The sequence below is a fragment of the Capronia coronata genome (assembly GCF_000585585.1).
Source record: "Capronia coronata CBS 617.96 chromosome Unknown acBCG-supercont1.5, whole genome shotgun sequence".
Taxonomy (NCBI): Eukaryota; Fungi; Ascomycota; class Eurotiomycetes; order Chaetothyriales; family Herpotrichiellaceae; genus Capronia; species Capronia coronata.
The window spans coordinates 1,463,320-1,487,679 of NW_006912897.1; the positions used below are offsets into that span (position 1 = coordinate 1,463,320).

Below are 24,360 nucleotides of genomic sequence, written 5' to 3' on the forward strand. Positions count from 1 at the left end.
AGCCGGTTTCCTTTCGTCTCGCGCTGAAGAAACAACTCCGAGGGACAAGGAGTGTGCTTTCTCAAAAGAGAGAGAGGAAAAGAAAGAGCGTCAGATTATGGCTGCGCCTCAGTCTCGGCCTCAGACTCGAGCAGCATCGGCTGCAACTTCAACAACGTCGATTCCCGGTCGAGAAAGTATCATCGAGGCCGGAGGTGGAGCAGATGTGATGGCGGTCGAAGAAAGACGACATGAACAACAGCAGCAGCAGCAGTCATCACAGCGGGAGAAGACAGTGTTTGGCACAGCAGCTGAGTCGTCGAAATTGTTTGGCACGGGCAAAGGAATACGTGATGGCACGCTTTTGTTCGGCGACGGGGGTCTGAATCGAGATCCGGAGAAAGATGGAGAGGCTGATGCTGAGGGAGAGGGCGATGAAGGTCAAGAGGGAGAAGAGTTGGAAGAAGACGACGACGAAGAAGGCGAAGATTACGACGAGGATGATGATGTTGATAAGTGAGTTGTCAGTGGACTCAAGTCAGTACTCTTGCTAACATCCTCCAGCTTCTCCACATCTGAAATCGTCACAGTCTACGTCGGCGTCAAGCGCAAGCGATTCTTCCTCCACCGCGAGCTCATCTGCCAACGATCACCGTTCATGGACAAGTGTCTCAAGAAAAACCGATTCGACGAAGGCTACAAGAACGAGCTCTACCTCCCCGAAGACGACCCGAAAGCGTTCTCGATCATCGTCGACTGGATCTACCGCACCAAACTACCGCTGCGAACCGAGCCGTCATTCGACCTGTCCGACATGTCCGCGGCATACTGCATGGCCGACAAGTTCGGGATGGAGGAACTCCAGAACAGCATCATGGACAGCATCCGCGCCAGTTTCGGACGACGCGAAACCGAGTCCTGCAAGACGCCCAATTTCTCCGCCCTCGCGCTCACCCACCTCACTGGCCCGCACAAGTCGCCTCTCAAACGGTTCTACGTCGAACATCTGGTGCATCACATGATGAAACATCCGAAATGGTACCATGACCTCAAACGTACCGAGCCTGCCCGCGTCGATATGGAGGAGCTGTTCAAGATCCCCGATCTGGTCTTCTATATCATGAAGAAGGTGTGGCAGTTCACCGCGGAGCCGTGGAAGGATCCCGCCCTCTGGGACAAATGCTGTTATCATGTTCATGCCACCACGGTCTGTGCGGCCAGGGCTGCTGCCGTGGCGGCCAAGACTGGGTCGTCTACTGCATCGACGTCGGCAGCTGCCGTGGGCGCGGCATCGAGACATAACCATAATCACCCGGGAGTCGGTTTGGCTGGGAGTCTGCATCCTTTGAGGACCAGTCATGGCGCCTGGCCGTCGACTATGGGGGTCTGGAACAATCCGGGAGTGGGATGGTAGGTGGAGCGGAGCTCTGTAATAGGTCCTGGATTGTTGTGGGAATGCGTCTCTGTTGTGGCTTGCGAGACTCGATGACTTGCATAATATGAGGTCGTCTCTTATGCGTGAAGCAGGGACTGGAATATGGTTTAATGGGACCCCGACACAAGGGTTTGCGCATCCATGGAATGAAGGGTCCAACACCAAAGCTGCTGCCCGTCTGCCTAACACCCCTTTGCGACTGCGCCTTGCACTCTCTGTCAAGTGTCACCTTTACGCATCCTCAACTCGATTCGAAGTGGTCTCCTGTCCTTGTGACCTCGGACACAGAGGGATCTCATCAGCACTTGGGATCGGCTCGACTGGGTTGGGTTCATTCGCTTTAGCTGCATCAGGGCCGTTGTCTGCATTGCCACCTCTTCTTCTTGTCACCAGAAAGGGGCGTTCCTCATACACATTCGATTCGACACATGACAAGCCTACATTGTCTTCTCTACTTCTGTCTACGGATTGGTTTCATTGCTGGTCCAATGTTACATCACGAACGAACGAGCGTGGATTGGTTGGTCGGCGAACAGGATGGATTTCAGATAATCAAGGCGCCGGCGCCGGCGCCGGCGACTGTATGTATGTATGTATGTATGAGGATTCGAAACTACGTACTTCAAGGCCATGAATGAGTCGACGGGAGATCTGGGAAGGAGGGATCTGAGATACCTTGAGTAACACTGAATGATTCGAACTACGCCTTGCCTCTTGTTTTCTTTCCGCGTCTTTTGTAGGGTCCCCTTGAGCCATTATTCTTTTCATTGTGTAGGTCTCAGGTACATACATGTATATACCTGGCATTATAGTCCCTACAGTGACCTTTTCGGCCTCGTTTCGTCTCCTCTCTTCTCCCTCTCAGCCTTCGAGCCACCAAAATTGTCGTCCGAAAGCGTTTCTAAATTTGGTACCCATCTTATTTATGCACGTACAGTTGCTTGGCTGACCACCTGAGGATCACTGATATCAATACGGTATTGAGTCCGAAGGCGCCAATCTCACGTCACTTGGTTGGTGACCTGAAGTACCTCGGTACTTTAATCTGAAGATAAGGGGAAGGGGGCACAGTACAGTATCTGACATTGACCAGTGCGAGGCGATCCTTCACGTACATGTCATCTTCCTTTGCTGGGTAGGCACTTCGCCATTGTTGTTGCTGCTTCTGCTTCTTGTTCTGCTCGACCTCCATTTCATTTATTTCACTCGTTGGCTTGCTACGGTATTGTTTGCGTTGATCTGGGAGGGTTTGTGCCAGCGAGATTGGATTTACCGTCGAGGATCCAAGTTCTAAGTTCGTGCGCATCGACCTTGTTTATCTATCGCGTTTCGGATTGTTTGTTTCCAAGTTTGCGTCAACACAGCCCTCCAGCGAATCCTTTTTTTGGAGCGTGGTGTTGCTGACGGTGAAATCACATTTTTCGCTTCCGTCTGCTCTTGATTTGTGCTACGCGGAAAGGTGTTGGCTGGGGACTCCTCTGGGCTGACGAGTGTGCTGGTTGTGTTTTCTTTGCGCCGCGTTGAGTGTAGACATTGAATTTTCGGTGTCCTTCGTTACGTTGCCCATACTACTCAACGTCTCCGCGATTCGAGGCAAGCGTGTGTCTGGCTGTTGCGAACGTCTCGACTAGAAATTGTCGATTCTGATTATCTGACACCAGGTCGGCGGAAGGGGCTACAGTTTGGTCCCACGCCGGCTATCTCAGATATTGCTACAAGGAGGGCCGGTTGACGACGACCGTATGTTCATGGTTGGGAAGCTACACTGGATGACCTAGAACTTGGTGATCAAGCAAAGGAAGGACAATCCCCCAAACAACTTCATGAAGACCTCAACCATGTCGAACGAACGCACTCCACTGCTCTCACGCTCCTCATACGGCGGCGACGACTTCTTTTCAGACCCGCACAGGCAATTCTGCATGCTTGTCGGCGTGCCACCATCAGTCCCCGATCCCAGCGGCAGCACCAAGAATGGCTCCTCCTTCTCGCCTTCCAAGAAATCCCTATACGTTCGAGCGACACGCCAGCTCCAGAAACAGCGCTTCACATACTACTTCACTGCATCACTGTCCAACACACTCCTCCTGTCCCAAGTGGTGCTTGGCGCGGCATTGACCGCCCTTGGGGCTTCCGAGTCCTCGCATGTGCTGATCACGTTGTTCGGCGCCCTGAACACCGTCATCGCCGGGCTCGTGGCGTACCTGAAGTCGCGCGGCCAGCCGATGCGGGCGCGCATGTATCGCGACGACCTGGAGCGCGTTGTCGATGAGATCGAAAACTCCGAGATCATGTGGCTGGGCATTACGCGCCGGGTGCACGGCTACGACGAAATCAACACGGACGATCACCAGGTCACCGTCCGCAGCGAGGTGGCGAGGCTGACTCGTCTCTTTGATCGCGCGGTGAGGACCAACACGGCCAATAATCCGGACATGTACATGGCTGGCAGCGCGGGCATCTATGATCCTATGAACACGGCTTTGAGGCCGAGACCGGCCGTTGTCCAGGTGCCTGGGGCTTCGTCTGCCGTGCCTATTTCTCTGCCGGTCGGCTCGGGTGCCCAGCCTGCGATTGCGGCTCCTGTGGTGACGGTAGATCCTGGGACGGGGACGGCGGCGGGAGGTGTTGCGGTGCCCGTGCCCGTGCCGCCACAGCAGACCTTGGATCCGGATCCGGATGAAAGCCCTGCTACAGCGGCAAAGCCGATGCCAGTGAAGGAGGAGCCTAAGGAGGAGCCTAAGAAGCAACAGACTCAACAGGAGGAGGGTAAGAAGGAGGCCGATAAAGGAAAGGATAAAGATGAGGAACCGACTGATGATGAAGATGGAGCTAAAGACTCTGTTAACGATAGAGATGGACATGCCAGGAAAGAGATACACGAAGGCACAGCGAGCGATGCTGATAGAGATGACACTGAACCCAAGGAAAAGGGGCAATCGCATCACGACAAGAAGGACGATGGCCAAGCTGACAAGCAGAACTCTAGTGGAAAAGAACAACGAGACGATACCACACCTGCGGACCGTCGCGGCCAGAGCAAAGCAAGAGAGAAGGAAAAGGACACAAGTGAAAGCGAAGATGACGGCTCTTCTTCCACAAAGCGAGGCAACGGCAAGTCATCTTCATCTACGTCGCCTTCGTCCCCGTCTTCGCCTCGCTCTTCATCTACGTCACCACCTTCAGGACTCAAAGACAAAGACAGTGGAAGTTATACCACGCCAGAGTCGAGATCTCATAGCTCTCCACCGCCTCCATCTCCTCCAGCGCAACAGCCACAACCACAACCACAATTCGACCCCGATGCGTCGCCGGCCACTGATCCAAATGTACCGCGGAAGAAACTACCACCTGCTCCCACTTGAGCCCCGGCTTTGCCGAATAAAGACAAAGACTTCGAGGAGAAGGCGTGAAAGCAAAGGACCGCGGGCTTCATATAGAGACATAGTCATACATACAGGCGCCAGAGACGGCTATATATCCAACAGACGGATGAGGACAGGATAGAAGAAGATATAGAGACGAATTGGGCTATCGTAGAAACCAACCGAGACGAGGCAAGACGAGACGTGGAGCGCAATTGGCACCCGAATTCAACTAGTTTTCTGAAAGTTAGGGAAGAGTTGGCATAAGGAGCGATCTCATTCTCTTGCTATATACATAACGAGTGATTGCCTATGGTCTATATGTATATATGCAGTAGCGCAGCTCGGTCGAGTGGATATGGCCCATTCTACATGCCTATGAGGCAACTTGCAAGGAGCATCGGAAGGGTGCTATGTACAATCGTTCCTCCAGGCCGGACGCCGGACTGGATGAACACGTATCCATCTCCGTGACTCCGCTTGGCCATTTAACGTTGTCCCTCTCAACCAAACAGATGCCTTGCCTCCAAGATAGGATTGAACGCCTTCCGCCAGGCGTCCACCGAAATGGCCGCGCTCCCGGCAGGAGCCTCCTTGATCTCCTTTGCGGGCTTCTTCAACACTTCGAGCGTCTCCGCCGTGAAGTCGTCCAACTCCATCGGCTTGTAGACGTTATGCAACGGATTCGCGGCGTCCAGCTCGGTGCGCACATAGGGCGGCACGATCTCAATCACATTGACGTTCGTGTCTCTCAGGGCCTGTCTCAGTCCCACGAGAAAGGCGTGCACTCCGGCCTTGGCTGGCGTGTACACGGGGAACTTGCCGACGGGAATAAACGCGATCCCAGACGACGTGATCATGAAGTTCGTCTCGTGCTTCTGGGACAGCAAGTACGGGATGAAGTGGCGGGCCAGGATGATCGGGGCGGTCAGGTCCGTGTTGATCTCGTTGATGATCTTCTCGTCGGAGAAGTTGTCCAGAGCCTTGAAGTCGCCTTGGTACTGGATCCCCGAGTTGACCCAGACGGTGTCGATGTCGGGGTATCGCGAGGTCAGCGTGGCCACATGTTTGGGAAGGGCGTCCAGCACGGCGTTGTCCATGGTGTAGGTCTCGAGGCCTGGGAGTTCCGAGGCCAGAGACGTCAGACGGGCTTCGCGACGGCCGGTGATGATGACCTTTTTGCCCATCTTGTGGAAGGCGCGGGCCAGCGACTCGCCGATCCCGCTGGTGCCTCCGAAGATGAGGATCTTGGACATGGAGGAAGTCATCTTGACAGTTGAGGGATGAGGTTTGATATTGGTATTGGTATCAGTCTGGTAGGAGGCTGTGCTAGTAGTGCGATTGAGTAGTGATCAAGCGAGATCGAGGTGCGATGAAGAGGATGAAGAGAAGAGAAGACAAGAGTCAATGCCATGATGGGCAGCTTTATATAGCTTTTTCTCAACGGGGCAGACACGCTCACAGACATGTAGTTCAGTTGCTGCAATGGGGACTTGGTACGGAGGTATGAGGGTTAACGTTGAATACTGGATGCTGACTGGCTGGATTTTAGGGGGTTCGCGGAGATAGTCTGTGGCGATCACTGCCGAATGCGGTATGAGTTACGTTGTTTCCATCTCGACCAATCGGAGAGATGGGAACCGACGACTCAAGTTCAACGACATATCAATCATTAATCACTATTCAACATTTTATACCAATGCGCAGAGATTCTCACCTGTTTCTTCCACTCTATTGTTACATGTCTCATTATCACCTGCTTCTTACACTGCGAATCATTTTATACTGAGCTGCCGACTGGGGCCGGCTGACAGTCGGATGTTGCACCCTTGACGACGCGGTGTCACTGACATTGCCGCCGCTCTAACGTGACCCAATGGCGGCCGTGACTGGATGGACTTTTACTGTCTTCGCGCCTCGAGTCACCATCAATGACTTCGAGCAGATGTCTCAATCTTTCGATTTGTTCGTCCGTCACAGCCCCAACGACACAGTCGGCCAGCCCTCGAGGCCAGTGAAGGGCTGTTTGCCATGACACCGGGTCGCATGCGTCAGCTCCAGCCTGCCGCGTTTGACCCATGATGACCTCGAGGAGATCAAAAAGCCAGTCTTCGGACGACGAAAACAGTAAGTCTAGTCCTTTTTATCCCCAATCCACGAACCCGCTGTGCCTTCCGTAGAAATCAAAATGAACATGTCTCTATCTTTAGGGGCGGAGGCTTTGATCAACACGACCCAAACCGCCATCGACGTCTTCCTCGCATCCAAACAAGCCAACGGGCAGATCTCCGGTCTGGGCTACTGGCAAGTCGCCAACGGCTATACAGCAATTGCCCTGCACGACTCTTGGTCGCAGACAACAGGCAACGCGGAGATTCTGCATGATCTCCTCGTCGAGGTCGAAGCAAACCAGACGGACTGCATCAACGACTTCAACGACGATTCCAGCTGGTGGGGGATCTTCCTGTTGGAGATGTACGATCTCACCCAAGACACCAACCATCTGTCAGTCGCCCAGAACATTTGGGCTCACGTGCATGACTATGTCATCCCGCCCGGACAGTACGTGATCAACGGCACCGACATGGAGGGCGGCGTCAAGTGGAGCAACAAGAACAACGAAACCCAAGTCAACGCGATCACCACGGGCCTGTTCACCGAGCTCTCGGCCAGACTGGCCCTCGTGCAACAAGACCCTGCACGACGACGGGAGATGTTGACCGACGCCATCTTCGGGTTCTTCTGGATTCTGCGGTGTCGATATCTCTCCGCCCAGTATGTCGTGCTGGACCACATCGATCTCCAGACCGGCCAGTGCTTCGACTGGACTTTCACCTACAACACCGGCCAGGCCATCGCCGCGGCGGTCGCCATCTACGACGCCATGAAACAGACCCAGACCCAACCGGCCAACTCCCCCGGTGCAGGCACGTACCTGGATCTGGCATGCAACATGGCCCGAGCTGCCATGACGCGCTCAACCTGGGTCGACGCCGACGGCACTCTCACGGAGCGTGGCGCGTATCCCGGCACGGGTCCAAACTCGAAGCAGGCGTCGGAAAACGACGACGCCGTCGGGTTCAAAGGAGTTCTGTTGCGCAGTCTGGCGAAACTGTACAAGATCTTGTCCCGAGACCGTGTCTATCCGGACCTGCAGACCCAGCTGGCCGGGTTTGTCCAGTGGCAGTTCCAAAGTCTTCAGCAGCGCGCTACTAATGGCAGAGGCCAATTTGGGCCCTGGTGGGCTGGGCCTATGGACCTGCCTACCAGTCATAGTCAACTGGCTGCATTGGATGTCATGGCTGCTATTCATGCAATCCAATAGCCGACCGAACGACACTGAGAGTCTCAGATGTGATGGCTGACGTTGAAGTGGGAATAGGAGAGAAGACCATAAGAAAAATCGAGCCTCTGGTACGCCAGATATATAATGCCACGGTATACAGTCGGCAGATAGACACACTGACACAGTATCGTTGCATGTGGTTGGATCTCATCTTCCATGGAGGAGTGTCTAGGTCTGACGTACAGAGAAGATCAATAGAGAATTGGCTTTCATTTCCAGCGACTGCCATGACATGGGTTGAGATGTGGCGATTCAATTGGATATCTACCTACCCTATACAGCGAAGTACACTATACCCTTTGCCCAAGAGTACAAGACATACCTTGCAGGACAATCCCAGCACTCTCTTTGATCTGCGTCGAACCGACATTCAATCAGTTGGCAATTCTTCATTCCCCCTCCCTTTTTGAACCGTACGCAACAGAAAGAGAAAAAAAGCAGTGATCAAATGTAGATCAGAACCGGAGCAGATGCCAAATATAATATACCCACCACATAAGGTACCTAGGTAGCCAACTCAGTCCTTTCAAACTCCAATTCGACCAGAGTATTCCGTCTCGCTGGCCGTATTGGCCAGAGCGGTGTTAAGTTCTTATATCCGCCCATCATAAACTGCAGTGCAGGCGCAGTGGTGAGTGCGGAAGGGAGGTACAGAGTACATTATTAGTAGTATGGGCGCGTAGAGCTTAGCGGAGCATGGGAGATCTACCTGCGTGTCCCTGGTGTTCTATTGCTGAGGATGTAATCTTTGTAACCACCTCATCTTATCGTAGGTAGTATACCGATTCGACGACGTCGTTAAGTCAGGTACGTACCTTAGGTAACATCTCTATACTAGTAGTACTTATTACCAGTAGGTGACTACTAACCTGATAAGGTTCAAAGTTCAAGTTATCAGCGAAGTGGAAACTTGACGTGGATTTGTGTTCGGCCGCTAGTAAACTCTAAAGTTTTTCTTTCGCTAACCAAAGCTTGACTGACCTTAATGGACCGTGCCGGGACTCTTTCTCTTGACGCCCGGAGATAAGGATCACCCACCCGCTACCACAACTGCCAGTGCCCTTCATGCTCCTTAAGTCCGTCCGAAGACAAGAACTTTTCTATGACGATGGCATTAATCTACTAAGGTACCAGTAGCACCAGACTTCTCTGCCCCGCTGTACAGAATACACGGCGAGATTACAACTGGCCAAGGGTATCGCTTACTTAGCAGTCCCTCTACATGCACTTCTTGAGAGAGGTGAGTTGTTTGAATAAGGTGAATTGAAGCAAAAGATACATAGTTGAGATATCTATCAATCTACGGTGATACCCAATCTCCCGCATCGTTACCGAATATTCCGGACTGCCATTGCCAGTGGGTCAGACCAGTCAGGACAAGCTAACTTCCCCACTTGGTGACAACGCTCCGCCGCTAGAAGTGATCGACGGAGGGAAGTTTCCCCGCGACCAAGGAGACATATTGACACAAACAAGGGAAAACCCTCACCTTGGATGCACAACAGACAAAGTATATATACCTCCTCTCTGTCTATACTGCCTGAAAGACCGGATACTTAGTTAACCTCGCAATAGGGCTTGTCCTTTTTTTTTTCAGTCTTGACTCTTGAATACAAATTACACACTTCTTTCATATCCAGCGGAGACAAAGACAAAGACAGAGACCAAGAACAAGAACAAGAACAGGACAAGAACAAGAACAAACACAAGAACAGGACACCATGGCCAAATACACCTCCAAACTACAAGGCTCCTCCGTCCTCATCGTCGGCGGCACCTCCGGCATCGGCTACGGTCTGGCCGAAGCCCTGGTCGAGCACGGCGTGGAGAAGCTATGGATCTCGTCGTCCCGCGCCGCCAAAGTCGACTCCGCCGTGCAGCGCTTGAAGACCGCATACCCGGAAGCGACAACAACAACAACCATCACCGGTCTGACCTGCGATCTCTCCGACGAAGCCACCCTGGAAGCCAACGTGCGCAATCTAATCAGCCACATCGAAAAGTTGGACCATATCGTCTTCACCGCCGGCGACCCATTGGCGCCCAGCCAATTGAGCGACGTGACGGTCCAGTCGGCCGTAAAGGTAGGCATGGTCCGCTTCTTCGCGCCCCTGATGGTCGCCAAGTACGGGAGTCCGCTGCTGACTCCGGGCCCGGCGTCGTCGATTACCTTGACGACCGGCGCGGCCGCGGAGAAGCCGGCTGAGGGGTGGACGGTGATTTCGTCGTTCGCGAGCGGCCTGTTCGGCATGGTTCGCGGGTTGGCGTTGGAGTTGAGGCCCGTCAGAGTCAACCTGGTCAGTCCCGGCGCCGTGGTGACGGAGTTGTGGGATGCGTTGGGGCCGAACAAGGAAGCGGCAATGGCCGAGTATGCGAAGAAACAGGCCACCGGGAGAGTCGGCGCCGTCGAGGATGTGGTGGAGAGTTATTTGTTCTTGATGAAGGATCGCAATGCTACGGGCACGGTGGCCAAGTCGGATGGTGGGGTGTTTTTGATGTGATGGACAGCCAAGTAGAGACGAGTATGAAAGGAAAAGAGAATCTGGTTCGTTGTTCGTACAGAATACTAGTACATCGAGAGAGGAGAGAATACTAGTACATCGAGAGAGGAGAGAAGAAGCGTCTTCGGCATGACCCAACCAACACCCTAATCCATTCTTATCCCGACCCTCACCCTCATTGTCGATCAAGTAACCAGCCTACACCTCTCACCGTGTCATCCTTCCATTTTGTCGCTTGCTTGATGCTCTGGAAGACGGCCCAAAAGATATGCGGCGCCCCTGGGTACACGTCCACCTTGGTCTCGACCCCGGATGCAGCCAGAATCTGCTCGTAGATGAACCCGTCATCGCGGAGAATGTCCATGCCGCAGATCTGGAAGTATGCTTTCGGCGCAATCCCCGCGTGCTTCGACAGCGGCTGCACATTCAAGACGCGGTACAGTGGAGACTTGGGGTCCGCGCCGTAGGCAGCATCGAAGAGTGCTTTGGTCTTCTTGTCCAGGACCGGCGAGCTGAGACAACGTTCGTCGGTCCGCGAGCGGTACTGGTCCTTGTACTCGGGCGGGACGGTGTCGCTGCTCGCGATCAACGACGGGGCGGAGAAGTACAAGCCCGTGATCCTGGGCGTCCGGTTCTCTTCTTTGGCCCGCAGCGCGATGACACTGGCCAGGACGGCACCGAAGCTGACGCCACCGACCACAAGCCCGGCAGAACAGTCGGCGCCCAAGTCGGATGCTTTGGAGGTCACATGGACAAATGCGTCCCATCCATCGTTGACCCCCGTGGGGAACTTGTGTTCGGGCGCCAGACGATACTGCGGACTCACGACCACGCAGCCATGCGCGAGAACTAGGCTTCCAGCCAGCGATGCGACAGACTTCGCCGAGCCGATCACGCCGCCACCGCCGTGGAAGAAGATCACCAAAGGTCTGGGCGTTGATGAGTGCGGGTCTGCGTAGGCAGGTTCATAGACAAATAGGTTGAGGTTGACCCCGTCCCGCGTGGTGAACTTGGGATTGGATTCTTTGACTCCGGCGACTGGAGGGGGCACGGGCCATTGACTCTCCAACGAACGAAGTTGAGCGACTCGCGTCTCGATGCTGGAGGTTTCAGTCTCAGTTTCAGGGGCGGGCAATGGCCTTGACCTTACGATCTGTCGAGACGGAGTCAGTGGGTCCAGCCAAACCAGGGCATTGCACTGGTGGAAGAAGGGGAAGCTTACGGCTTCGATTTCAGGGTCGATCACCGAAAGAGCGTCGAGCTCCTCTTTTGTTCTTGGGGCCATGGCGAAGGTTGATTGGGATGGGAGATTGGAGGGTAGCTTTCCACTGCAGAACTCACTCTGTGGTAGTAGAGGCGCCCAGGAAGAGACTGTGTTCTAGTAAGGGGAAGAGAGAAGAGAAGACAGAAGACAGGCGCGGCTGAGTTACTAATTATCTAATAAGGATGGAGGGACTCACTACTAAGTACTAGTAGGTAGTATGAAGGGAAGGGATGGCTAGTTCTGTCGTGACAGCCTCACCCACTCCGATTGGACTGCGCCGAGAGCCTCCCTAGAAGTTGTCGTGATGGCGTCGAATTCGGCGTTAACAATTGTCCGCAATATTACGCCGTTACACGTCACGCAGCTGACCAATCTCTTCTACCACGATGGAGCTTCGAAGGACAGGCGCTCGATGCCCCGGAGTCGTGTTGAGGACAAGCTGGCAGCTTGAGAAGCCGTTGTCTGGCTTGAATCCGGAGCTTGAGTTTGTGAGCATCAGCTTCTTGATTCGAATCACTCCGACTCTTCTTCTATTCAGCATCAAGCGTAGAGTTGACGAAGGGGGGACTGTAGGTCTAGTAGTGCGCTGGCCGAGGGGTGGGTTTGGTGTCGCGGTAGAGGGTGGAACGGGTGGTGGATTGGACGGCCAGCGGGCGGGCGTGTAGAAGACCCTGCGCTAGGTAAAGGACCTGCGAGTCGATATAACGATAGGCAAGGTGAAGGATACTCTGTACAGAGTATGCAAGAGTATGACACTGTAGCTCGAAGAGGATCTTCAAGGATTTCACTTCCAGTTGACCATTGTGCCTCACTGCACCGCGCAACTTCCCGGGCGTCCGCACCCTCTTCCTCAACACAAACCTACCGCGGAGTATCAAAACGGCCAGCCACGGGAATGCCAAAAAAGCAAATCGACAAAGAAACCGAACTCGTATTTATGGGTATGTGAACCTAATCGCTAGGACTGAAGGAACCGGCCCCTAAAGGAACAGATAACCACTCAAGGCAGAAGAACCGGAATCCTCTGATTAGTGCAGAGCGTATCCAAGAGCTGTGGTCGTGCCACTAGGTTATCGAACCTACCACGATGGGCAGGAGAATTTGGGAACTTTTCCCTTATAACCCTTTGATTTCCCACAGATTCTTGCGTTGGTTGAAAATGACGTGCACCCGGTTCTCAAGGATGCAGATGACAAGATTGAATATCGAGAAGGGGAAGAATGCTTGTTATATATCAGGTACATGGGCTAAGGAGGCTGTGGGGCTAGGGCTGATGAGGCTGCAGTCCCTAGGATATGGAACAGGGGACCCGCCTATAGGACCCTAGGCCTAGGCCTCCTAGCCCCATGGAGGCTATAAAAGCCAAGGATGCTCAGGCGCTTCGGGGGGCTCCGGGCTTCACGATAGGGCTGAACCGCCTAGGACCAGGCATCAACAATCCTAATGGATCCCCACAGCAAGATTGCTTATCTGATATCCTGTAACCGAGAGTCTACACGACTTCAATCGACAAACTATAGATATCTAGGTATCTACACGGCGCGTTTTGATTTTGGTTCTATCTCCCTCCCTACTCATCTTTGATACAATCGTTGCTTGCTTTCCATCACGTTCTGTCCAAAATGAGCGAATTCACCAGTCACTCGGTCCTTGAAACCCATACTTCGCTAGATCCCAGTCAGCGGGAGATCTCTCATCCGCCCCAAACATACACCTACTACCATGCCGGGCCATTGTTCACGATCGCAGAACTGCACACCAACGTTCTCCTATCTCAAGCCATCAACAAACAGTCGTCGGGGAAATTCATTCCCATACTGCCACAAGACCTAGAACAGCGAGATCTCAGTCCACACTCGATCCGAGACGAGGATCTTCGTGCATTGTTATCTTCCGACTTGGCCATGTTCACCTATGATGGGGCAGAACTGGATGCGGGCACCGTGGTCGAGTATATGGTCGCCAAGATGGCAGATATCCCCACTGTCATTCTACGCACCGACTTTCGAGGAGCTGGAGACCAAGGCAAAGTGGGTGATTCTTGGAATCTGATGAGCTCATTCTGGCCACGTACGGTCGCTGTCGCTTTGGATGCCATGGTCGGATACAAGACCAGTTTGGCAATGGCGCTGAGTCAAGGGAAAGAGACAACTGGGGGCGAGTTGATGATCGAGGATGTGGCGCAGAAAGTCATTGATGCCTTTGAGAAGGTCCTGAAAGAACCGCCCAGACTGCCGAAGGAAGTCAGGGAGGGTGTATATCAATGGCTTGCCCTGATGCCTGGTTTCAAGGATGGTGGTGATCAGCATAATGTTGAGTTACTTGCAAAGTTATGCAAAGAGAAGCAATCCAAAGGGTTACTATGAAGACTGACCTGGAAAGAGACATTGCATCGACTTCAACATCAGCCAACCCAACGAGACAGGGAAAGCAGGGAAGATCAGCTATTCGGTCTCTCGCAAGGCTTGAGTCTCAAATACTGTAAGCATTCTGGCAATTTCGATCACTATGACCAACACGCTTCGTTCCAGCCCAATCAGAGGACTTGAACTTGCTCATGTCTTCATGTTGACAGACAGCCAGTGCCAGTAACTAAGGTAGGTATTTTGCAAAGCACGGTCTGCCTCTGTATTGGATACTACGTATTACAATGGTAGAAGCCGACGAGGCTGAGGCTGAGTCTGTGCAAACACGCCAAACAATTCCATAAACAGACGTCGCTTCAATCGCGAATTGCGAGACGTTGAACCACCATGAAAGCCAATTCTCCAAAGATATGTAATCCACCGTGTTGTTGCCCTCGAGGCAATCAATATCGACATGTTAAGCAGAGTGGTCTTCACCTCTGTAACCATCCTCCTTCATCTCATTTCTGCCGCTGCAGACCAGTCCCAGAGTCCTCTGCACGATGACCCCCTCCGAGTCCCTCAATCAAAGACACACCGCGTGGCCATCATAGGCGCCGGCCCTGGCGGCTCATCTGCGTCGTTCTACCTCAACCAGTTCTCGCAGTCACTAGACCTGGACGTTGATCTAGACATCACCGTCTTCGACGCCAACCCGCGCATCGGCGGACGAACCACAACCGTCAACGCCCTGGACGACCCTCGCTACCCGACCGAACTGGGCGCCAGCATTTTCGTCAAGGTCAACCATATCCTGTACAATGCCACGCGGGATTTCGGGCTGGCCCCGTCCGGCAAGATCTACGAGGCCACACCGGAGTCACAGTACGAGCTGGGAATATGGGACGGGAACCAATTCGTCTTCAAAACTGCCAGCGATGATGACGATGATGATGACACCCGCAGTTCCTGGCGCGGGTGGTGGGACATAGCGAAGCTATTGTGGAAATACGGGCTGAGTCCGATCCGCACTCAAAGAGCGACAAAGGCCGCGGTGGGCGCATTCCTCCAGGTCTACGAGGAACCTCTGTTCCCGTTCCGTTCGTTGCAGGAGGCTGTGGACCGCACAGCTCTGGACGCATACACGGGCGTATCCGGCAGGGAGGTACTCCAAGAGACGCATGTCAGCGAGTTATTCAGCAGAGAGATCATCCAGGCCAGCACGCGGGTCAATTACGCCTCCAATCTAGGCGGAATCCACGGTCTGGAGACGTTGGTCTGTATGGCGATCGAAGGCGCCATGGCGGTTGATGGAGGCAACTGGCAGATCTTCGACGAGATGGTGAAAAGATCGGCCTCGAGGGTTCTTCTGAACACCACGGTCACCGACGTTACACAGGATCCGGGAAAGAAATCGTACCGCCTGCAGACCAATGACCCCGACCTCGATGCACACTTCAACGCGGACGCCTACGACACCGTCATCCTCGCCGCACCGTACCAGTTCGCCAACATCTCATTCACACCGCCGCTCGTCGATCCGCCCTCCAAAATCCCCTATGTCTCTCTGTACGTGACGCTGTTGACCTCCCCACATCAACTCTCGCCGGCCTATTTCGGTCTACAGTCCCAAGCCGACGTACCTTCGTCGATCCTCACCACTCTGCCCGAATATCTGAACGACGAACTCAGTTCCCGTCGCGGCGTTGATGCCGTCGGCCCGCCAGGCTTCTGGTCAATCAGCACCTTACGCGTCCTCCATCCCGACATAGACGGGCTGAGCTTCTCCGGTCCGATATCAAGCAACAGCAACAGCAACAGCACCAACAGCGGACGAAGACCAACCGAGACCGATACCGAAAGTGACACTAACTCCAAAACAGATTCCGAGACGCAGTATCTCTACAAGATCTTCTCGCCGGCCCCTCTGACCGGAACATTCGTCTCCTGGATTCTCGGCTTCCCACATGCCCCGACATCCAAGGAGGACCCAGTATCCACGCTGCCCAAGGAAGACATCACCTGGCTCTACGAGAAGCACTGGCACAGCTATCCCTACGAGACCCCTCGACGGACATTCGACAACTTCACCCTGCACACGATGTCGTCGCTGATGAACGGGCCCGAGCCCGAGGCTGAGGGCGAGAACCTATTCTATCTATCCAGCATGGAGAGCTTCATCTCCACCATGGAGACGAGTGCACTTTCTGGAATGAACGTGGCCAAATTGATCATCGACCAGCTCCAGCTGCAGCAAAGGCAGCCTCAAACCTGAAGAACCCGGCTGGAATAGTGGACTCTTTCACAAGCCGAGACAAACCACCTCAGCATGATTGTGACTCGAACGAAAGTCTGACTGTTTTCCACCTCTGCTTTGGTTGCTTGGATCGACAACTCCAGTCCATACTCGACTCACAAGGGCGAAAAGACACCAGCCAAACCGAGACTCTGGTCATCGAATGCCGGCCCTCCGGGTGAAAAGGGTCAATTTGACACCCAGCGCATCATTAAATGGAACTTCCAGATGATGCGAACTCCACAAGAGGCTCTCTCAAGAGTCGGTCGGGTGTACCACTTTCTATATAAATAAATAAACCATCTGATCAAATCCTACAATATTCCATCCAAGCAATACATTCCTGCTTCCTCTTCTCTATCCGCACCCAACTGTAACCGATCTCATACTGGTATCCTGACGGAAAAACAGGGTAAGGAATCTCCTGGTTTCCGTAAAGGTCAATCATGCATTGGAAATAGACCATGCGTCTGGAGTGGTCTCCGAGCTATGTGTATCACAGAGCAAATCTAAGATACCCATCTGCACACCTGCCCACCTGCACACCTGTCCACCTGCCCAGATCTACCTGTATATAGGTATGTATATACGTAAATGTATGTATGTATCTATACCCAGCTGGCTGTCTATAACCTAGTCTTTGGAGCCATTTCACAAAAAGGACAAAGACATGGTCGACAACTACTGGACTCTGTATAGTATATACCTCAGATCAGGTGCCTGCGTCCCGTAAAGTAAAGCTGAAAGGACGGGTCCTCACGGCGCGATGTTGAGCAAAAGGAAGGAAACAAACGCAGACAAAAGCCAGAGAAACACCTGAGTTGCTCTCATCCTCTTCTCGCTGACTGACGACGTATGACAAGGGGTTGTTATCATCACTGGGAAAAAAACAGAAAGGAAAAGAAGAAAAGAAAAGAAAAAATTGGCATTTCCGGTCTCACTGATGAGAGGACGGAATGCGAAACCATAACATGACATGACATGATGACATGAAAAGTGAATTTGCTGAGTCGCTACCACTACCTAACCTGCAAAGGAAAAGCTACCTGGAGTGGTAAGAGATACTTGCATGTGGACCTAGACACCTGTCTGCTTTCTATCCGCCTGTCCGCCCGCATGCATAAGGTGCACGCATGAAAGCAATGTCATGAGAGATGCCGAGAGCCCAAACAGATGGCGAGATTGTTGTTCAGCACCACTACCTTCCTGCAGCAGCCATGCGACAAGACATGAATTCCAAGAGAGACGCCAAATACTCCTGACACTGGTGGATAGAAAATGCTCAACTTGTCGCGTCTAATCCCTAGGCTGCACCGTTAACAGAGGGTTTGTCGGTCAAGACTTTGGATCGTTCATTGTTGGCTTCAATCTTGGGCTGAACATCGACCGGGGCCTTGAGCTGCTCGGCGCCTCCATTCTTGTCACCGTTGTCAGCACCGTTTTTGACTTCACCCCCAATGATGGTATCAATTGTTGGCGGAGGTTGAGGAACGGCATCCTTTGGAGCCTCTTTCGTGGTCTCAACCGCGACAGGTTTGGCACTGGAGACAGCCTGAGTCGGAACTGGTGCAGTCGCAGATTGTGATGGCTGCGCAGATGATGGCTCGGCCGACTGAACTGCGCCGCTTGTCGCCGTCGTCGGAGCCGGCGACCCAGTGCCTCTGGTCTGCTCGATGGAGAAGCCGACAAAGTTGGGGTTTTTGAAACGATCAATGAACCGCCGAACGTGTTCCATGATGGTAAGTTCCTCCTTGGTCTCTCCATTAGGCAAAGAAGAATGCGGGGCGCCATGCAGCAACCGTCGTTTGACAGACGCAAACACTTTCTGCCACTCCTCAATCTTCGCCGGGTCGCGCACTTGATCATACATGGCGTTTTCGAAGCGTCTGATGGCGAGCAATCCGTCGGTCGAGCAGGGCATGTTTCGAGATGCGGAGGAACTGGATGGAATGGGTGGAGGTGGCACTGGTGTTGCGGCTGCCGAGTTGGGACGAGGCGGTCCTTGCGCCGTGGCAGCGTTGGGTTGAGAAGCACCACCAGGCTGGACAGGCGGTTGGGGAGGAAATGGCGGACGACCTCCCTGGGGAGGTGGGAAGAATTGGGGAGGAGGATTTTGACCGGGCTGCATGTGTGGAGGAACGTGTCCGTTTGGATTTGGTGAGGCTGAAGATGGAATTCCACCCGGTGGTGGAGGGGGCGGAGGCCAAGGCATACCGTTGGGTGGAGGCGGCATTGGACCATGTGGACCTTGGACGAAGAAAGGTGGAGGACCGCGGGGTGGCATACCGTTTTGCTGAGGAAAGGGAGTATTTTGCCAGTTCAACGGAGGATGAGATCCTGGAGGAGGGGGTTGACGTGGTGCGGGAGGCGGTTTTGGTTTGTTTGCTGCAGCTTGCTGAGCGGCTCGTCTTCTTTCAGCTTGTGGTTGAAGAGCGCCAGGTATGGCCTTCCACGCAAACCCTTTGCCCTCCTTCTCTCCTTTCTCAAACAGTTTGTTCCACTCTTGATTCAAGTTGTGTCGAACACTACTCTGCCAGCCCTCCGAATCCACTCGGTGGACGAAGAAAGGGAACTTCAGCTTCAACGCTCGATAAATTTGTTTCAGCGGAAGAGCCTTCGGGTGTATGTCGATCAGAATGTCGTAGATCAACCGAGCATATGGTTCGGATGGTCGTGCAAGCTGCTCTTCCGTCAAGCTTTCCGCTGGGGGATAATCTGGCGAAGGTGACTTGGATTGTCGCGCTTTCTTCACCGGCGCCTTTTCCGTCTCACTAGGGACGTCGACTTCACCTCCTTCAATTGACTGTACAATATCGCCATCCTCTCCGGGTCGTTTTCGTTTCTTGTACTTCCTCTTCTCTGTTCTCATGTCGGGGATGATAACCTCTTCCTTTACAATAGGCTTCGGAAATTTCCCCTTCAACATCGGCGGTGGAGTCTTGCCTCCGTTGGCCGCTTTGGCTTCGGCCAATCTTTGCGCCTTTTCCCTTTCTCTCCTCTCTCGAGTAGACATGATCCCGTCCTTGGGTGGCCTTCCAGGCCCCCGTTTCCTCGGCGGCATAGGTTGACCGTCAGGTCCAATCAGAGGATCCGCAATTGATGGTGACGGTTGCTGCGAAGTATTCAGAACGATTCTAGTCCTCGTCTTGCCACTGCGCGAAGGCGATAGGCTCGCATCCTCATCCTCATCTTCTTCGTTCGGCGTTGGCGAAGTGTTGCGTTGTGCAGAAGGGGTCTCCTCCATTCGATCACGTTCGGAATCTTCAGATATCGGTTCACTCCTCTGGTTTGGTAGGCGAAATGTCATCCAGACGTTTGAGATTTGTATCTTTGACCCATCTCGGAGGCGCTTAACCCCACCCCGGGGGAGATACTGATCATCCAAGAAAGCACCATTCCGCCCTAATACTTTCATCGAGAAGCAATCCTTGTCAAAGTCCCACTGAATCTTGACGTGTCGTCGAGAGATACTTCTGTGGTTTTCAACTTCGGACTTTTGTGAAGTGCGCATCGCATGAATCGGAATAAGCGGGCAGTTGTGAGCATCAGGGATATGGTCTGCAGTGACCGGAGCCGGTTGTTCGTTGTCCGCTTCGGGCTCGTTCTCGTGTTCAAATTGTGCCTGACGCTCAGCCATCTTGTGGTAATCGAAGGGGATCAGGGGCGGGTTGATGAGGACTTCTTGAGGCTTCACCACGCTACCAGCAGATCGGTCGGAGGATTGAGAATGAAGCGGATCAGGATTGCGGCGGTCGCCATCTTGCAGAACCGGACCATCGTCGACACCTCCAAACCCTCCAGCCTCACTGACGACACTTCCTTGGACTTGGCTATCGTTAGGCTTTGGCATCCCCTCAGACCGCCTCCCACTGGAACTTTGAGTGCGATCTTGCTCGGCCTGGCGCGCCTCTTCCGCTCTGGCAAGAGCTGCTCTGTATGCGAAGGCATCCCGTCCCAGCTCACAGGCATACGTTGTAATGTAGTAGTTGCCGTCTTCGAACTCGATCTTTGCGAAAGCCTCGATTTCTCTTCGTTCAGGAAGAGGGCCGGGAGATGCAGCAGGAGTCTGGGATTCCATCTGCGATACCGAGGGCATAAGCGTTGCTGGCCCTTGATTTGCTGGCGTCGGGTCGGTTGGTGGTTCTGGTAAGGGAGGAGAAAAGGTAGATTGGGGATTCGCATCTAGGAACTCATCGTTGCTCAGTGGAGGAAGCGGAGGAAGAGAGATACTAGGATCGGCATTGATGTTGTCGTTGGTTGCTTCGGTTGCAGCAGGGACGTCGATAGGGTCATTCTCGTCTGTCGGTTTGAATGTGGCTTCGGTTTTGTTTGTAGGCGACCCTTGGTTTACATTTGCATCTGCGTTGGCATCTGCGTCCGCGGTCGCAGTTGCGGTCTGGGTGGGACTTATGGGCGCCAATGCCGCCAGGAGGTTCCCAACGGCTTGACTTCGTTGTTGTGTATCCATCTCACTCCAAGATGGGTGTTCGGCGCCAGGAGATTGAGCGAGGTTCGTTTGCGGCGGTTCATCTTGGGGTTTCGGCTCCGCGGCCTCGTCGTGAGGATTCGAGCGATCGGACCATGTTGGATCTGGAAAGTCGGGCAGGTCGAGCGGATGGGAGGAGAAATCCGGCAGACCTCTTGTTGACGTCGCGATAGCCTGCGACGACATGACGAGGTCTGCGAATTCACGGGCCGGGGGGGAAAAGCGCACGAGGTTCGACTGTGTCGAGGACGCGGCGCAAGACTTGGTTGCGAAGAAAGACGGGAACATGAAGTTCTGCATCGTCAAAGTCTCGAGGCGGCGGGCGCAGGACGAATAAGGGACGGTGATTGGCTGCGGGTGATTTAGTCAAGCAGCCAGCCAATCAGATCCGATCGACTGTGGCTCCATCTCAGATTTTGTTTGGACCCCGAGTCTCCAGCATGGGGACTTTTTCACTAAGGTGATAGAGGAGATACTAGTTACTACTAGTACTGCTACTGCTACTGCTACTACTACTGGCCATTTGGACACATGCTGGAGACTTTGGCTCTACATCGCTACATCTCTATCATGAGTCACCGTCCATCATGGCTCCGCGAGGAAAACAAAAGCCTGCCAAATCAGCGGCCTCGATCAAAGAAGTCGTCAGACCACAAGTGCCAAACTGGCCACCGTTGACTCCTCTGATTCCTGCCGAACACCTCGCCTTAGAGACTCTGTGTCCAGGCCAGATTCTTCTCGTGCGGAATTTGTTCACCTCCAACCTATGCAAAGCCTATGTGTCATTCCTGTCCGCACTTCCCTTGAATACCACGCCGGGGAACCCTAAACGTGGAGAAGCAGTGCGAGTCAACGACCGTTTCCAAATCGAGGATACGGTCTTCGCTAGAATGCTCTGGGAGCAGAGTGGGCTTCAATATCTGGTAGAATCATTTGAGGATCCGACTATCTTTGGAGGGAAGGTGCTTGGATTGAATCCAAATATAAGAGTGTACAGATATCGTCCAGGCCACTTTTTCGACCCGCATTATGATGAGAGTAATAGACTACAGTTTGGCGAGGAGAAAGTGCCCGCCAAAACCACTTGGACGCTTTTGATATACCTAACAACCTGTGAAGGCGGTGAGACCGCCTTCTACCCGACCGTCCGCAAGAGGGGAGAGAAGACCCCGGACCCTATCATGGTGGAACCCGAAGCTGGCATGGGTCTTCTGCATAAGCATGGCGAAGACTGTATGCTCCATGCAGGGAGGGAGGTGACGAGTGGTGAGAAATGGGTTCTGAGATCTGATCTGGTGGTGGAGAGGTGATTGGTAGATGGTGGAATAATCGGAATATGGTCAGGAGGAATCATGGTGCGGTCCTGACATGGTTCGTCAAAACCAGCAGTCGGAGTCATTCTGAAGCGAAGCGAGGCGGTCCTCCCGGGGTTGCGTCGCATCAATGGCTACCGCCGCAAGTGTTCATCATCAGTCTCAGAGGTGCCTTCCCTAGCCTCATTCAGCATAGAGTCGATCCCTCTCTCCTTCAGCGCTTTCTGTGTTGCGCCGTCAGCGTTTGCCAAACAGGAAGGAATTCGCATGTCAAGGTGCTCACAGTCAAGCAGGACTTGTACTGCCGAAAGAGAGGCTGGCATTCGTCTGTGGAAGAGTTGCCGCGGATGTATTCTGAAAGAATCGTCTCAGCTCATGGCATTCTCAGTGATGGAAAATGGTGCAGATATACTCTCGGAATACCACTTTAAGAAGCATGTGTCATACTTCCTGTCGACAGTTAGCTGTGCCAAAACATCGGTGAGGATGGTCCAACGTACTCTTTGACTTCATTGCACTCGGAGGCGAGCGAAGCCGACATTTTCGAGTCGATGTGAACGATAGACTGAATGTATGAGTGACTGTGGAAAAACAGTTTCGTCTTGAAGTCATAAGAGTTGGAGGTTGGAGGCGAACAAGAGCATCTCAACTTGAAGGGAGAGCCAATGAGGCTCCTTTCTCCAGGTTGGGTGCCGGATCGGAAGAACAGTTGTTCCGGTGTCACAACATTCTGTCAGACAGATATTTTGTCATTCCACTGCAGCTCATTCAAGTTGCATCTAGCTTGGTATCTATCTTCACTGCTCTACCATCTTCCACTCTCTCATCGCTGCCATCGTGATGCCACTGTCGCTATTACTGTCAGATGTGCCTCCTATCACTTTGCTGCATACTACACCATTCTGACGCCAGAGTGCAATTTTCGTGTCATTCTGAGTGTTCTCGGGATTGCTATGCTAGGCCGTGTAATTCGACTGCCGAACGAAAAGCAAGACCTGCGATGACCTGCCGAGACTGCCTTGCCTGTCCCTAGTCTGTCATCCGCAGCATGTTGAAGAAATGTGATCAGGAGTGTGATTGTGCATCCGAACATGCACACCCCTCGATATTTCTTAGTCCAAATTCCTCATCTGCTTCACCAAACAATCGTTCCAGCAACAGCGCAAAGACAATGTGCATGTCCTTGCCCTCCTGCGCCCAGAGTCTCTCACCTGGCTCGGCTTCGTTGAAAACCCGAAGCCCCAGATCAGCGCCAGAAGAGGCTCGCTCCATGAATTCTCGATCTGGGAACTGCAACGCCACATGATGTGGCACAACCTTCATGTGCAAGCCCTGCAAGACCTGCTTCAACTGCATCGCTGCTTTATGCCCACCATGCCCGCCGTAACTGACCACCATGGCCGGCTTGCCTGCCCATTCGTGGTAGAGGTAATCGAGTGCATTCTTGAGGCCGGCCGGATAGCCCCAGTTGTACTGTGGGGTGACGAAGACGAACGCTGCAAAGCTGTTGATCAAGTCTGACCAGGCTCGAGTGTGGTAGTGGGCGTATCCCGCCGAGGAGTGGATGCGAGATGGAATGCCTGGCTCGTCATACATCGGCAGTGGATGTTCGGCGAGGTCGATGAGCATGAATTGATACGGTCGCGAAGATGGATGACCGGCTTGGTACTGCTTCAGTGTGTCCAGAACGAATGTTGCAATCTGTGGACCTGCCCGGCGGGGGCGTTGGCTGCATATTATCACACCGATCTGTTCCATAATAGGGTCGCTTGGGAAGACTCGGAAGAGTGAGCCTATGGTTGAATCCATGATCGTAATTTGGCCGAGTTAGAGAGGAGAGAGAGAGAGAGAGAAAGGGGGGAGATTCGACTGCGTTTGATGATGGTAAACAAAGGCTTTGTGTCACAAGTGGATGGACTCTTCCAGAGATTTAAACTTGAGAAGCAGGACCAACGCAATGAACGCAGGCGTGGGTAATGGGCTCAGAATCGAACGCTCAACTTATACCTTGTTAAGCCGTCACACCCAAA

The 24,360-nt window shown here is 53.3% G+C and overlaps 12 protein-coding genes across 12 annotated transcripts; 7 read left to right on the forward strand and 5 right to left on the reverse strand.

Annotated features, from left to right (window-relative positions):
• Window positions 1-97: 97 nt before the first annotated feature.
• A1O1_06189 (uncharacterized protein) lies at window positions 98-1,393 on the forward strand (the record flags this gene model as incomplete). Its single annotated transcript, XM_007727068.1, has 2 exons — window positions 98-495; window positions 544-1,393. 2 exons carry the CDS (start codon window positions 98-100, stop codon window positions 1,391-1,393), a joined length of 1,248 nt encoding a protein of 415 aa, XP_007725258.1.
• A 1,859-nt stretch (window positions 1,394-3,252) lies between these two features.
• On the forward strand, window positions 3,253-4,779 carry A1O1_06190 (uncharacterized protein; the record flags this gene model as incomplete). The annotated part of the gene is made up of 1 exon (XM_007727069.1): window positions 3,253-4,779. One exon carries the CDS (start codon window positions 3,253-3,255, stop codon window positions 4,777-4,779), a length of 1,527 nt encoding a protein of 508 aa, XP_007725259.1.
• Window positions 4,780-5,282: 503 nt separating this feature from the next.
• A1O1_06191 (uncharacterized protein) lies at window positions 5,283-6,047 on the reverse strand (the record flags this gene model as incomplete). Its single annotated transcript, XM_007727070.1, has 1 exon — window positions 5,283-6,047. One exon carries the CDS (start codon window positions 6,045-6,047, stop codon window positions 5,283-5,285), a length of 765 nt encoding a protein of 254 aa, XP_007725260.1.
• Window positions 6,048-6,973: 926 nt separating this feature from the next.
• A1O1_06192 (uncharacterized protein) lies at window positions 6,974-8,104 on the forward strand (the record flags this gene model as incomplete). Its single annotated transcript, XM_007727071.1, has 1 exon — window positions 6,974-8,104. One exon carries the CDS (start codon window positions 6,974-6,976, stop codon window positions 8,102-8,104), a length of 1,131 nt encoding a protein of 376 aa, XP_007725261.1.
• Window positions 8,105-9,846: 1,742 nt separating this feature from the next.
• Window positions 9,847-10,626, forward strand: A1O1_06193 (uncharacterized protein; the record flags this gene model as incomplete). Its single annotated transcript, XM_007727072.1, has 1 exon — window positions 9,847-10,626. The coding sequence occupies one exon, from the start codon at window positions 9,847-9,849 to the stop codon at window positions 10,624-10,626; it is 780 nt and encodes a 259-aa protein (XP_007725262.1).
• A 175-nt stretch (window positions 10,627-10,801) lies between these two features.
• A1O1_06194 (uncharacterized protein) lies at window positions 10,802-11,911 on the reverse strand (the record flags this gene model as incomplete). The annotated part of the gene is made up of 2 exons (XM_007727073.1): window positions 10,802-11,779; window positions 11,849-11,911. The coding sequence occupies 2 exons, from the start codon at window positions 11,909-11,911 to the stop codon at window positions 10,802-10,804; spliced, it is 1,041 nt and encodes a 346-aa protein (XP_007725263.1).
• Window positions 11,912-13,512: 1,601 nt separating this feature from the next.
• On the forward strand, window positions 13,513-14,256 carry A1O1_06195 (uncharacterized protein; the record flags this gene model as incomplete). The annotated part of the gene is made up of 1 exon (XM_007727074.1): window positions 13,513-14,256. One exon carries the CDS (start codon window positions 13,513-13,515, stop codon window positions 14,254-14,256), a length of 744 nt encoding a protein of 247 aa, XP_007725264.1.
• A 454-nt stretch (window positions 14,257-14,710) lies between these two features.
• On the forward strand, window positions 14,711-16,510 carry A1O1_06196 (uncharacterized protein; the record flags this gene model as incomplete). The annotated part of the gene is made up of 1 exon (XM_007727075.1): window positions 14,711-16,510. The coding sequence occupies one exon, from the start codon at window positions 14,711-14,713 to the stop codon at window positions 16,508-16,510; it is 1,800 nt and encodes a 599-aa protein (XP_007725265.1).
• Window positions 16,511-17,834: 1,324 nt separating this feature from the next.
• On the reverse strand, window positions 17,835-21,203 carry A1O1_06197 (uncharacterized protein; the record flags this gene model as incomplete). Its single annotated transcript, XM_007727076.1, has 1 exon — window positions 17,835-21,203. One exon carries the CDS (start codon window positions 21,201-21,203, stop codon window positions 17,835-17,837), a length of 3,369 nt encoding a protein of 1,122 aa, XP_007725266.1.
• A 401-nt stretch (window positions 21,204-21,604) lies between these two features.
• On the forward strand, window positions 21,605-22,327 carry A1O1_06198 (uncharacterized protein; the record flags this gene model as incomplete). The annotated part of the gene is made up of 1 exon (XM_007727077.1): window positions 21,605-22,327. One exon carries the CDS (start codon window positions 21,605-21,607, stop codon window positions 22,325-22,327), a length of 723 nt encoding a protein of 240 aa, XP_007725267.1.
• A 137-nt stretch (window positions 22,328-22,464) lies between these two features.
• On the reverse strand, window positions 22,465-22,806 carry A1O1_06199 (uncharacterized protein; the record flags this gene model as incomplete). The annotated part of the gene is made up of 3 exons (XM_007727078.1): window positions 22,465-22,554; window positions 22,614-22,684; window positions 22,743-22,806. Coding segments are annotated over 3 exons (225 nt in total), but the record flags the coding sequence as incomplete, so codon positions are not given.
• A 589-nt stretch (window positions 22,807-23,395) lies between these two features.
• On the reverse strand, window positions 23,396-24,139 carry A1O1_06200 (uncharacterized protein; the record flags this gene model as incomplete). Its single annotated transcript, XM_007727079.1, has 1 exon — window positions 23,396-24,139. One exon carries the CDS (start codon window positions 24,137-24,139, stop codon window positions 23,396-23,398), a length of 744 nt encoding a protein of 247 aa, XP_007725269.1.
• Between the last annotated feature and the right edge of the window lie 221 nt (window positions 24,140-24,360).